The sequence below is a fragment of the Sparus aurata genome, chromosome 3 (assembly GCF_900880675.1).
Source record: "Sparus aurata chromosome 3, fSpaAur1.1, whole genome shotgun sequence".
NCBI classification, from domain to species: domain Eukaryota; kingdom Metazoa; phylum Chordata; class Actinopteri; order Spariformes; family Sparidae; genus Sparus; species Sparus aurata.
Window position 1 is genome coordinate 27218883 of NC_044189.1, and position 13524 is coordinate 27232406.

At 40.4% G+C, this 13524-nt stretch overlaps 1 protein-coding gene across 1 annotated transcript in view; it reads right to left on the reverse strand.

The window, feature by feature from the left end:
* Positions 1-1975: 1975 nt before the first annotated feature.
* The window catches only part of kcnk9 (potassium channel, subfamily K, member 9), a 54543-nt gene continuing 42994 nt past the window's right edge, over positions 1976-13524 (reverse strand). The window contains exon 2 of the mRNA XM_030413078.1: positions 1976-9517. Coding sequence (XP_030268938.1) covers positions 8634-9517 — 884 coding nt within the window. The 3' untranslated portion in view covers positions 1976-8633. The remainder of the gene's footprint in view (positions 9518-13524) is intronic.

The window sequence follows — 13524 nt, forward strand, 5'->3', positions numbered from 1 at the left end:
TGTGGGATGGGATAAAAAGGATGTTGCCTGCTCATTCTCCCACCTACTGAACATCCAGCTGCACTACTCGGATCACTTACGAAGAAGAAGAAAAAGGCCGCTGGACAGCAGACAAGCTTTATTAGACAAATTCTGCCCAAATTCTTCGAACATAGCATGGCATAAAGTTGCTCCGATGGGAGATTTTTAAGGCTAATTTGCCAATACTTTCCTTGTAATTTGTATTTGCGATGTAATTTAGCATTACCTCCTGTCAGCTCAACAGTAATGATGATTGCCTCCAAACCAGACTGATAACACTGCTTTTTCATCTCTTAAGTCCGTTACTTCACTTTTCACAGTTAGCTTAGTAAATATCAATGGCATCAGTGGTATTTTGTGATAATACCCTCACTAGCAAACCAGTCGGCTACCCAAAATTAAGATTGATTGACTGTTTTTCTCACAGATAGTTTTGTAGATATGCTTCATAGTATTTACCAGTTATAAGAAATATATTACACTTTGTCTTAGGTTCTGGAGTATTTCCAGACCAAAGCTTACAATAACAATGACTGAGGGACAATTAAATCTTTTTTCCCACTTCCTGACTTCCTGAAGTTGATCACTCACCAATAGATCTAAGTACATGTTTCTGAAAGGAATAATGCCGCGTTTAGGAAAATAAAGTTTTTAGCTTTCTCGCAAGAGATCGATTGATCAGAAGATTGATACCAACTAGTCTCTGGCTGTTCGATATATAAAGAAGATGCATGAATACTCCAGCTAATCCTTATCAGAAAAACAACCATACAGTATTCATCATTAAGATCCATTTTGAATTTTGGTGTTAGACTGCGACCTCTAGTGGCTGTAGTATTAATGGGCAAGTAAGGGAGGAAGTCAGGTGAAGTAGTATCAAGAGTAAGGTCCACATAGCGAGGAGGCTGGGGATGGTGGGTCGGGTTTAACAAGCACAAGACATTCAACCAGGAGACAGCTGTTTCTTGTCCAGTGTGAAATCAGAAGTCAACAGTAAGTTCTGTTCTCTTGCTAACATATTGAATTTAAAATCTTATACAAAACCTGAGGTTGTAACATCCGTAACATAGTTATTTTAAACCAAACCACAATGTTTTCCTAAACCTAAATCATCCCATTCAGTTGTTTAGGTGTGAGGCTGTGTTGAACATTCAGAGGTTTGCAAAGTTGCTCTGAACTTCTGTTCCGTTGCATGGTGCTGTGCAGCAAGGAGACTGCACCAGCAGCTGAGGAGAAATTAAACCAATCTGTTGCAGTTGGTGGAAGCAAGAGCAGAAGCCATGAGTTCACGGATTATATACTGATACTTTCCCACATGTCCTCCAACATCACCCCACAAGCTGCTGCTGATCATTGTAATGTCTGTGTTCGGTCTGACTGAGGACTGTGACAACTGAAAATAAAGTGAAAGTTAAATGAGCTGAACCAGAGGTTAGAATAAGTGATTGAGTGAGCATACGATTATCTATTTCTTTACCTCACCGCTAATATGTTTCCACTTTGATCTGATCCTCGCTGAAGGTGTGAATTTGAAAGAGTGAGACGGTTCAGTTTATTTAAAAGCTTCTCTTTGTATTAATCAACAGATACTGTTTGAGGTCAGGCTCCCTGAACTTTCAATGTAAGAAATACTATGTTCTCCAGACCTCGACTTAAAAATGTCTTGGGATCTTGAGAAAAATAGTAGTTTCTGCTTTGTAAATGAAACATACCCAAGAGGTACATTTCATGAATGTTTGAGTCAGTTCAAAGTTGACCTAGAATCTGTTTAGTTTGAGATAGCAGCCAGCGGCACATTGAGAAATCATTGAAGGTCTTGTTTGAATGAATAAGTCATACTATAGCTGCAGGCCTGAATTTTTTTCAACAATGAAAAACTAATTTGTGAATTAAAACAACTTCTCAGTGGGGCCGGTGATGTTGGTCAGTAGGAAGAAGACAACGGAGGCTTTCGGAAGGAGGCTCATCATTTTTATTCAAGTGTGTTATGGCTTCACCCAGGCTGTGTTAACCCAGTGAGTCATCCACACCAAATCATGCACACACACTTAAAAAAAGAAAAAAGAAAAAAAAAAAAAAGTAAAGAAAACAGAAAACATACGCATGTAAAATGCTATGTAAAATGTTCATTTCACTCTGAACAATTCTCAACAATCTCTTCTCTGCGTGTTGAAAAGAGAGCGGACCCATACTGGAGTGTACTGTACAGACATCAGTTTCAAAAATGTGACAGAAGACGTCAGTCGGTTCAACGTGAGCGTCGAACCACATGGATGCCAACGAGACGGGATATAATCTCCTGTAAGAATATGGTACATGGTATTATTTGTTCATCAGACCTACAGAAGAAACTATTGCAAAGGATATTTCACAAAGAGAAGTTATGGTACACAGCCTTTCTATTATATTGTATTACACAGATAGTGCAATTTGTGTCTCTTTGTCCCTGCCATAGGAAAAACATGGCACTACTGACAGAGAAATGGCCTGCACATACTGCCACATGCAGTAAATAAGGCCTGGAAGCCAAGCATGGCCACGTACGAAATGCCAAAGAACAAACGACGAGACAATAACCATCAGTTATCGATCCATCTTGGTGCTGTTTGATGCCACGTGGCAGGGAACCACGAGAGAAAACAAAATGTCGCACTGTTTGTCTGTTGAGGGGCGATGGTGTGTGCGTGGCTGTTTCTCTACGCCATCTGTGATATAGAGTAACATTCAGTCAAGGACCATCAATATGGCATGATGGCAGAGAAATCTGAGTAATATGTGTGCATGTGGGAGGGCGATGAAAAACGATGTGACTTGTAGCTCATGAAAAGCAAATGAGTCCATTTGTTTGCTGCTTCCTCTCCAAAAAAGTCCATTATGGCTGATACATTCCCCGAAATGTTGCTTGGAAAAGTTTGACTGTGAACTGAATGGAAGGCAGGCGGCACTGACCGACGGAGATATATGCTCAACCCTATCAGTATTGGAAAATGTGTAAAGGATTCTTCGGATTTATTACACGTTGGGTCTTATTTTTGCACGTTTGGCCATCATTCTTTATGGTTATAACAATGTTTTGACATGTTTCTAATACTTAAGATCTGGCAACATCACAACAACTAATTCCAAAGAGGCACAAAACTAACAACTAGTCAACAGCCTAGCCAAAGGCCAGCATTATTCTGCTATTTTTTTTTTTCTTTTGCCAAAAAATCCTATTAAAAGACTCAAACCAACAATTTGCGGGTCCACTTGTTACCACGAGAGGTGAATCTTAAAAGCTTAAAAGATGCACAACAATAGTTCAACTATGTGTAAGGTAAATTGGAATGCTTGTAGAGATGAACACAGAGTTTTCCTCTACAGAGTCTATTTTGGATGAATATTTTATTTTCTGTTGCCCATTCTCCTCAACCTTGTTTCCACAAGCTTTTTTCTGTGAAAAAGCTCAGAAAAAATCTGCCGTGCATCACCCGACCACTGGCAGCCAGCGAGCAGACACATTCAGCAGCTAGCTGAATTGAATTAAATGAGTTGGTAGATGCAATAATTGGTCTTACACTCATCAGGTCTCCAGATACGTAACTCTAAATTAAAAGTAAAATGTAAACACAATGTTGTGTACACGGCCAAATTGAATTAATGCAACTTTAAAAACAGGTTAATGAGTCAATTATCAGACCATGGATGAATCAATACGCATGCTATAATGAGTTTTTATAGAAGGTTAATGTATGTGGGATCAAAATAAACTACAATGCCCATGCTCATCCTGATATTCGTCACTGTCACCCAGTGCAACAGTGTGGCTCATTTATGTGCTTTTTTAAAATAGCTTTGGACAATAGCGGAGCTCCATGGCACATGGGGATAAGATGTTTCAAGCTTTCATGCTACGCAGACAATACCAATTAGTATACTGTAGGATCAATTCCTTTTTGGTTTTGCTTTGGGATATTTCAGCAGAATATCGCAAGCGTTAATTAGCTTTAAACCTGTCTAATCATCTGCCTGTTTATGTTTCTTGCACCATCTGGCCTTTTTTTAAGCATTGTTGTGGTATTCCCAAATCCCAGCAAATTCTACTGTGAGTACGCTATCGTGACTAACCAGAATGATGGCCAAATCAAGACGAAGAAAGAAGACCCAAGTTGCTATACTTTGGAATGATCCTTTAAGTACGGAAGCTAAGAACCGCCTCATTTTATTATTAAAGGCCCAATTTTTTCCGTCCTTCGAGATTACAAGTTAATCACTGTGCGATCTCGAGATAACAGAGCTCATTTTCTTGCGAGGTTTTACTGAGAAAAACAAAAAGACAAGATAATGAGATAATTTATCAGGAGAAAACGTGTTCATAAGATACATAGGGAAAGAACTCTACACACATTGGTAGGTGTTTGAATAGTATAGTAAAGTATGTATATAAAAAAGCAAGGCTGAAGTATGGTCTGATGCCTCGATCAATAATGGCTACTCAATAGGCCATCTTTACATGCTGGCATGGCACTCCTGGTCTCTGCTTAATATTAAAAGTAATAAAAGGAAAGAACCTTTTGTTTTCTCGAGTTAAGACATTTAAAAGTTAACCCCTTATCACCAGAAAACCAGCTTTGTTATCTCTGCCGTTCTTGGCTTCCGTATTTAATCTGTTGTATCAAAAGTAAGGGAGTGATTCAGTCTGCTTTAGCGCTGGGTGCGTACGCAGTTATAGAAGCTAGATATGAGATCAGTTGTTGAATTCCATCTCCTCATGGGAACTCGTCTGTCAGGACTTTGACCGGTCCATACATTAACCACATCTGCTCTCCTGTCAGCCCCAAAGCCAGACTTTCATAATCTTCCAGTAGGTTTGCTAAAGCACAAACAGACCTTGCAGCCACCGTATTCAAATGTGCCCACTTCAACAGAAACACTGACTGCTGTTTTTTCAAGGCACGTATATGCTAATGTGTAAAAATACATATGCATCTCAGCCATGAAAAGGCCTTTTTATTCCAAAGGTTGTTATAAACATATTGTACATGATATTTAGACAAGCCAGTATAGTTCCAGTAATGAAACAATGCTTTTAGGGCTTATCTCGGACTCCACGCCTGGTTATGTTTGTCACGACTGAATAGGATCCATGGCATTTCACCATTCGCCCAAACAGAGTGGCATTCACCTTGTGAGGCATGCTCAGCTACCCGGGAAATTAATAGAAGCCTGTTAAACACTTAAGCTGCAAAGAATACTGAAGGTAACATTTCCCTAAAGTCAAAGTCCAGAAATTTGGTGTAAGTTTTGTCAGTTTCCAAAAGTGTTGATTGATTTTGAAGGATAGAACTTGCTGAGGGATAAAAGAGCTCCCAGCCCTGTGTAACATGAAAAAAAAACCTCTGGTCTCTACATACTCAAATAGACATTTACATCTTAAAAAGCATTTAGAAATGATGTTTATAGCTTTAATCCTGCTTAATTTAGGAGCTCAGTGAGAGTGAAAATGCTAGCATTGGGCCAGCTGTGACAAAAAAAGGCGCATCGGGCTTTAAGAAAAAAGGCCTGTGATCAACATAAATAACCAGACTTGCTTACATGTGGCTCTCAAAAGGGATGCGACACAGGCCTCAGAGAGATGATGCATCTCAGTCGCATTTTTTTGGAAAATTCCTGCTGTTGTGGAATGAAAATTCGATATGTACATTGTATTGTTCTGCCAATGCACTTGCACTTCTGGGATTGTGTTCATTATAGGAGCAAAACAACAAAAAGGTGGTTCATTCAAACCTGAGAACAAACATTATTGTACAGTTTGAATGAAAAAGACTTTGGCAAAAGAAACAGCTCATGATGTGAATCATTCTTAAGAGTTATTTGCCATTAAGATACTTTAGATAAGTTATTTTGAAATAATTTCCCCATTCATCATACATAGTTCATGCACTAATCAGCTCTTGCAAACATAAAAAAATCACCCTGATCCCTTTTCTCCTTCAGATACTTCACAGAAACTGAAAGGATCATACTGATGTTATTCAGCTGTTCTTATCTGTGATCTTCAGCCATCCCCTCGCATTAACTGATCTTCACTGTTCCTGCTCGTTTCCGTGTTGATGCATTTATAAGGTTGTGCTTCCTTAATGGCTCCAAAGTGCATCCAAACTCGGAGAGGTGCCAGTTTAGATCTACATGCTTCTCCGTCATCGCACAGAGCTCTGCTCTCGGTGCTGCGTCGTTTAGATCTGAGCTGGTTTCATCAGCAGACTCAGGGTCAGATGCTACAGGCATGCATAACGCAATACGCAGGACTTTGGAGTTATGAATTCAGCTGGAGTCATTTCATTGCACTTTGGTCCCTGCTTAAAGGAGAAATCCACCTTCTGATCCTCTTGCGCTGTGTTGTATCATCACACCATGATATTTACTTCAGTCATTTGAGTTGTTTGATAATTTTCCAAAAACCTGCGAATTCACTCCCCACTACCCATTTCATTGGCCCAAACTGGTCAAACAATGCTTCTGAAAAGGTCGTGAGATCAATCAAAGGTTCAGCTATCTGGCCACATGTCAGTGATTCCTATGGTTATTATTTAGAACTGGATATCAGAGCCAGCCCAACAAGAATTGCCTGCAATGGTGCATAAGCCAAAACGTTTTTGTCGTCCAGGTTTACTTTCTGGTTATGTTGTAGACTAGAGTTTCTCCTGCAAGCCAACACCAAACACTTTACAGCACGTTGGCTTGAGGAAATTTGTACAAATAAAAAACCTCCATAGATCCAAAATTCATAATAGAAAGAATCATAATTGACCTTGTTTGCAGTTCTTGGTGTCCTGTCAACAGTTTTACAGAGGACTCGTTTATAATGATGCTCTGTGGGCCACAGGAGAATTTTAGCTGCAGTGCTGTGAGTAGCCATAGGGCAAAATTGAAAGGGAGGTCACCATATTCACTTCTAAATATTACATTCATACAGTGATCATGTGAACCTACTCACAACACAGCCTTAAATGGGTACTATACCAATTTTTACATTTGTAAACTGTCTTTTTGTGGCTCTGCAGGAAGCTCTTTACAGGATCCATCACCAACTCGTCAAATACTTAAACTTTGGTTCATGGCTTGATCCATACTGGGAACTGAAATGCAGGATATCTCAGCCTCTCTACCATTTTTGTCTGCCAAGGAGATTATGTTATGACCCAAGTCTGTTTGCTTGTTGGACTTCCACATAATTTGTATGGAGGATGGGTCCCAGCCAACAGTGGACCCCATTTACTCTTGGTGCAGTTCCGAGTAAAGGGTTTTCTGACTAATTTTAACAATGAAAAGTTGCAAGATATGGCATTGTTCTACATCTTTGTTAGTTTCTCAGGTAATAATGCACAGATCTTGGCAAAAAAAATCTGAGCAAGCACAATTTGATTTGGATCCTAGATATGATCAGCTTAAATTATGGTTCAGTAGCTCTGGGTGGCTTAAAACTTAATGGGTTTGATATTGGATCAGTCTTGATTGAATGAAAGGGGACTTTTGGGCCTTGTCAGAGGTATGCACTCTACTGAGTGCCATTCTAGTTTTATCCATCTCTCGTCTCCCCCAAGTTTATGGAATACTACATCACTGAAAGACCATTTTGTTCGATGTCTTTAGCTGCACTGCATGATCTGATCTATTAAGGCGACTGTAAATGAAGGATCTGGTCTGTGTGCCTCTCTTACAGTGGTGTTATCCCTGTATGATTGTAGAGTATTTGTGTACAATAATAAATGTAGAGGAGGAGTGCACTTTAATTGATTGAACTGATATTCAATGTGAATGTCAATGGGAAACAAAACAAACCATAGTTGGCAAATGTGGTTACTAGTGTAGTGGAGAGGGTGGATTTTCCTTTTGGTCAATTTTAAACTCTTATTGTGAAAAATGCTGAATTGAAGTCCGTGTGGCCCGATCTGACTCTAGATAAGGGAGAAATATCAATAACAGCAGCATGATCCTTTAAATCCAAGACAAATAGACGGCCTTCATACAGCTGTTCTATAAACAGACGAATGTCACAAAACCATGGCACACTCAATAAATGACATCTAATGCACATGCTAACATTGGCAACAATATTTTGGCTTGATGAGTGGTGAAACCATTAAAATATATGATTGCTTATAGAAAACAATACCTGATGCTTTAAGTCATTTTAAAATCTCTGTCTGCAGTGAGGCAATGGAATAGTACATAACGGCAAAAGTTTCTTCAAGTTAAGGTGAAACAAGCATACTCCCTTTTGAAAAATAGCATTTCCCCAAGTGTGCATCATTTGGTATGTAACCAAAGTTATCAATTCATATCAATTTTGTACTGTAAATCTGAAATAAGGAAGGTCTTGTAGTTTGTGTAAATGGAGCAATCTCTTGAAAAAATAGACATCCATGCTTCATGCTTTGCATCCCATTGTGTCCACGCTTGCTGTTCTGCGTAGTGTTCTTCATCTGTTCCCAAGAATACTTTTGATATTACATACAACCAATAAAAAGGGAAAAAAAGTGCTGAAATAAGATTTGGTAAGGAGCAGCATTGGAAATGTTTGACCTTGTGTATAAAACATGGAAACTCATTTGTCCTGTCTGTGTCAGGGTTTAGATGGATTTTCTTCTCCTCATGAGCTGGTGATTGTCTGTGAAGCTGTGAAGGCCCGGAGACACCGAGCTGATGGGCGAAGGGAAGAAGCTGTTTTTCAAGGTGCTGGGCGAGATCTCCTCGATCCTGTAGGAAACCGAGTGAAAGTACTGATTGGGATTCAGCTGCGAGCTGAACGAGTTCTGATGGGAGAAGGCACAGCCCAGGCCTGCCATCCCTCCCCCAGAGCTGCCGAAGTCATGCGAGTGGTAGTGCATACAGGAGCAGACTGACTGTAAATCAGTCACTTCTGCCCGGTACGGCTCGCGCCGCCGCCGGCCCCGTGGCAGTGATTCGTCCTGGATGTGGATGATCATGCTGTTCCGGTTACCAGCTAGCGAGGCGCGTTCCTCGGCGTCGCGCCGCTCGTCCTCGCTGTTCATAGTGAGGAAGCGGAGCACCACCAGGTTGAGGAAGGCCCCGATGACTGTCAGGCCCACCAGGATATACATGAAGCTAAAGGCCACATACAGGGGCTTCTTCTGGAGGGCCCGGTTCTTTTGAAGGGCCACAAAGTCCCCAAAGCCTATAGTTGTTAATGTGATGAAGCAGTAATAGTATGACTGGAAGAAGCTCCAGTCCTCATAGTGGGAGAAGGCAGCAGCCCCGATGCACAGCGTGCCCACGCAGGAGAAGAATCCTACGGTCACCATGTTCTCCATGGACACATCTGTGATGCTCATGCCACAGCACTTCTTGATACGCTTCAGGAGGTACTTGACAAAAGTGTTCATCCTCTCGCCCAGACTTTGAAACATGACAAGAGTCAGAGGGATTCCCAGGACGGCATAAAACATGCAAAAGGCCTTCCCTGCGTCGGTCCCCGGCGCAGCATGCCCATAACCTGAGAAGAGAGCAGACAGATAGCAGAAGTTAGTGATGCAGGAAGTTTTTTGCTGGCCATTTGTGAAGTGGCGGTGGCATCACGAGCGCTTCCCGCTGCTCAAAAAGCCCTGGATCACTTTCTGTTTACAAACATGACCAAGCAAGAAATCTGCCTAAGAGTCTGCGAGCACTGCCAAAAGGGTTATTGAATAGGTGCATGCCACAGAAATGTGTCTGCTCATTAATCTTATTTGGGCTCAAAGATTATGGCGAGTGGGTCGTCCAATTAGTCAGAAGTTTCCGGCGAGGTAGAAGAGTTTGGAGGAGGGATTGGAAAGAAGTCATGTGGGAGCCAGTGAAGCTTTTAGCTTAATTAAACTTTATCTTTAGACCACAAGCTGCTGACTCACACACAAACAGACTTCTGAAAAAAGGGGCTAACAATGGGGTTCATACATTATGTTACGTCCCATCCTTAAATGTTATAGAAATGATTTTATGTGCATTACACAATATTTACGGTTACTTCAGAATTGACAGTATGAATGAAACCTACTGCTCTTGAATATGCAGCGCTGAAAACAGAGTGTCGTATTGATTTTCTCTCCTCTACCACGGCACATAACTGTGAGTATTAAACACCAAAATCATAGCCAAGAAACACCCACCATCAGTTGGCATGTGTATCACTTCAACAACTGCCTTCCAAATGGAGACATCATATTTTTGGTGTACCGTACATCATTTTTTATTAATTTATTTTGGATATGTCCTGAACAAGTTCGGTGTTTCGATCTCACAAATATTGATATTGTGTTTTCCCGTGTGGCTTTCTACCCACTCGAGCATGTGTTTAGTTATGTACTTAGAAAAACAAAAAAATATTCAGCTCTGGTAATCTGTATTGAACCGGCAACCAGAGCACTTATATTTGCATGTGCAGCTTGTGTTAGTGGTTTCAGGTTTCATCAGTGGAATATAAAGGAACATTCAGTACCAGTTCTGCAAAAAGTATTTTTAAACCCTCTGTACGCCTGTTTGGCCCACCTGTAGCTGATCATTTGGCAAAGCAAAGAGGGAGAGAAAAAATTTGAGTTACAGTCAAGAAGTAGCCAGAAATACGAATGAATCTGAATGTGTTTGTGTGTCTTTTATCAGGTGAGGTTACTGCTATGTTTTCACCTTGTGCGTTTGCCCACAATCGGCCGACAAAATCAGTAATTCACCTTGAAGATTTAATTTCGGTGAATGAACAACAACATGGCATCAAGAGAAACTAGCTTATTAGCACATTTCCTAGTTTGTACTGTACTGGGGTTAAATCTCTCCATGAACCTTGCTCTTTCCTCTGTTGACTAAAATGACATGATGGTGAGATTGTATCATTTCAAATATGCAGCTTAGACTGGTGATACATCTTTTCCATCACAAAAATAAGCATGGAGACCAACCCCAAAAATTAGTACCCACTTCAGATGGTATCTTCGGGAAAAGAACAACAACAGATCGTATCTCCCACACAGACTTACACGATTTGAGGAAAAAGTCCAACGCTTATCCTCATGACTTAACACTTGCTGATATAACCTTGCTCATCCTATTTGCCCTGAACTTAAATTGACTTTACAATTACTTTGTGTTTTCTTTGCAGTTTGTGCCATGTTTCCTTCCTGTGTTACAGCCTGATTTTCCATCCTCACCTGTCCTGTATCAGCCTCATTAGCAGGGCTTTGTTCCTAGTGTTCTTGCCTATCGGCTCTTTTCAAGCTCTCTTGCCTCTTCGGCTCACGCCCCCGTCCTTCTCCACCTGCACCTCATCCCCTCACCAGATTAGCTTGTTTTAATTCCAGTTTTCGGTTCAGTTCAGTATACCTGATCCAGAGGTTTACTTTGAATGAAAGATCTGCCTGCCAGCCATCTCTTGTACTAATCTCTCTCTCAGTAGCATTTCAAAACTTAAACAGTAACTTCACCCGGCCTGCCAACTCATCACCCTGTGCGGCAGTGACATTGTATGGCACTACAGTACCATGCTACGTCACATATGGGTGTGGTCACAAGCACAGACCACAGCCAACCACACCTAGCTGTAATGCTATACCTTAGAGGCCAGACCAGCAATGATTTTTCTCCTTCTAAGTCAAGTCAGAGGTTACTCTCTAACTGCAAATTATGTACGGTATATACTTAAAAAAACATGTTGCAGTTTTTCCTTTTTTCCTTCATTCCTATTTTTGCCATCAGTCAGAACCTATTTCAGAACACTGTGAAAATACATTTAATCCAAATGGGTTTGTGGTCGCAAATTGATTTGAAAATTCTGCAGGACAGCATTCAGCAACAATACAACTTAAGTAAGAGATTATTCTTGACCCTAGAAAAAGATGTCTCACAGAATTATTCAAACTCATGGTCATCTTACTGAAAAAATGACCATCTCCCCCCCATATATGACCATGGTTCATATGTGACAGCAGCCAAGGTCATGCGATGACAAGAGAGCATCTGCCATTTGCAAATGAAGAACATGAGATGTTTTAGAAAGCTCCATTAAAAGCTCTAACCAGCAGGGTGGACTATCTAAAGTATTTCAGGCAACTTTCATATTGGGTTGAATTGAGTGGGACCTAGAGGGCAGCTGGAAGGCACAGAGCAAAAAACGAAAATACAATATGGCCTGCTCTGGAAAATGCAGCAGACTCAAGAAGGATAAAATGATTTAAAAACGTGTCATAGTCTACATGCCATATTGACATTTCAACAAGACATGTAATATCACATTTACATTTCGTATTTATGACTTAACTTTCATGTCTGGAGGTAGAGGGAATGGTGAAGTAACGGGCAGAAGGTTGTAAAGCCAGTGACCTTAGTTCAAGACTGTTTCAAGATTCGTAAGTGTGACACAGAGTCTGTTCCAACAAAAAAATGTTTTTTTGGCAATCAAAAAGGTATTTTAAGCCAAAACATGATATATTCTTAACCCAAACTAAGTGTTTTTGTAAACATAACCAGAGTGTAACAGCGTTTTCACAAGATAAAACTGAAAACTGAACCCAAGGAAATATATATTGCAACATAAAGAAATGTTTGCTTTGCCAACATTTATTCTGGCCATTGGATTAGGAAGAATTGTAGTTGTGATACACAGATTTTGTTTTTTGTTTTTTTTAAAGGCAACCAAACATTAGGAATCAGTGTTCGGTCCTTGAAGTTAGAGGTCTGCGCAGGAAGCTGAAGGATCAGCTGCAGGTCAGCAACAACTCACTGTGTCGGCGGCGTGTGCTGACTGCTAATGAGCTGATCGAATTCCTCAGACATTGGGCAGCAATGTGCACATTATTTCCACATACAAACAATGGGAGAGCGGCTTCCTTTAAATACATGAACAATCCTACAAGAACTATCTTTAATGCACAAATCTTGATTGCTGTCATATAATGCAGACAAGATATTAATGCTAATGTCCTGTGTGAAAGATAAGTAAGCCAAATAATAAATATAACTGTCATTAGTAAAATACCTCCTAATCTAAATGTAATCTAATTAATGCAGGATAAAAAAAAAACCATATGCCTGTGCCACCCTAAAAGTGTTAGTCAGTTATAATTACATCTCCGGGCAGAATTGTATTCTGCCAAGACATCTGTCTTCTTCTCTCCCTCCCTGAAAATTTGCAAATTAATTGATATTGACTCTCATTGCTTAAATTTTGTTCTCTCTGGCTAATTAGGACATAATGAATTACAGTGGCAGCTGTGAAGAAATGACAGCATTCATTTGAGTTCTTCTCCCGTTTTACTGTGCAGTCAGATTACCACAACTCTCCTGTCTGCATCGTATCATTAGACATTATGTTTTTACACTCAAGCATGTGATGTCATGACAAAAACATAGAGTTCTGTTTGAAAAAATTCATTAGAGGTTTGTGTGCGACTTCAGACCGCAGTGTATTAGATATCGATTAAACGGCCGCCAACTCCAGGGTCACCACACTGGTATGTATTTCCTGTTCCTGTCCTCCTC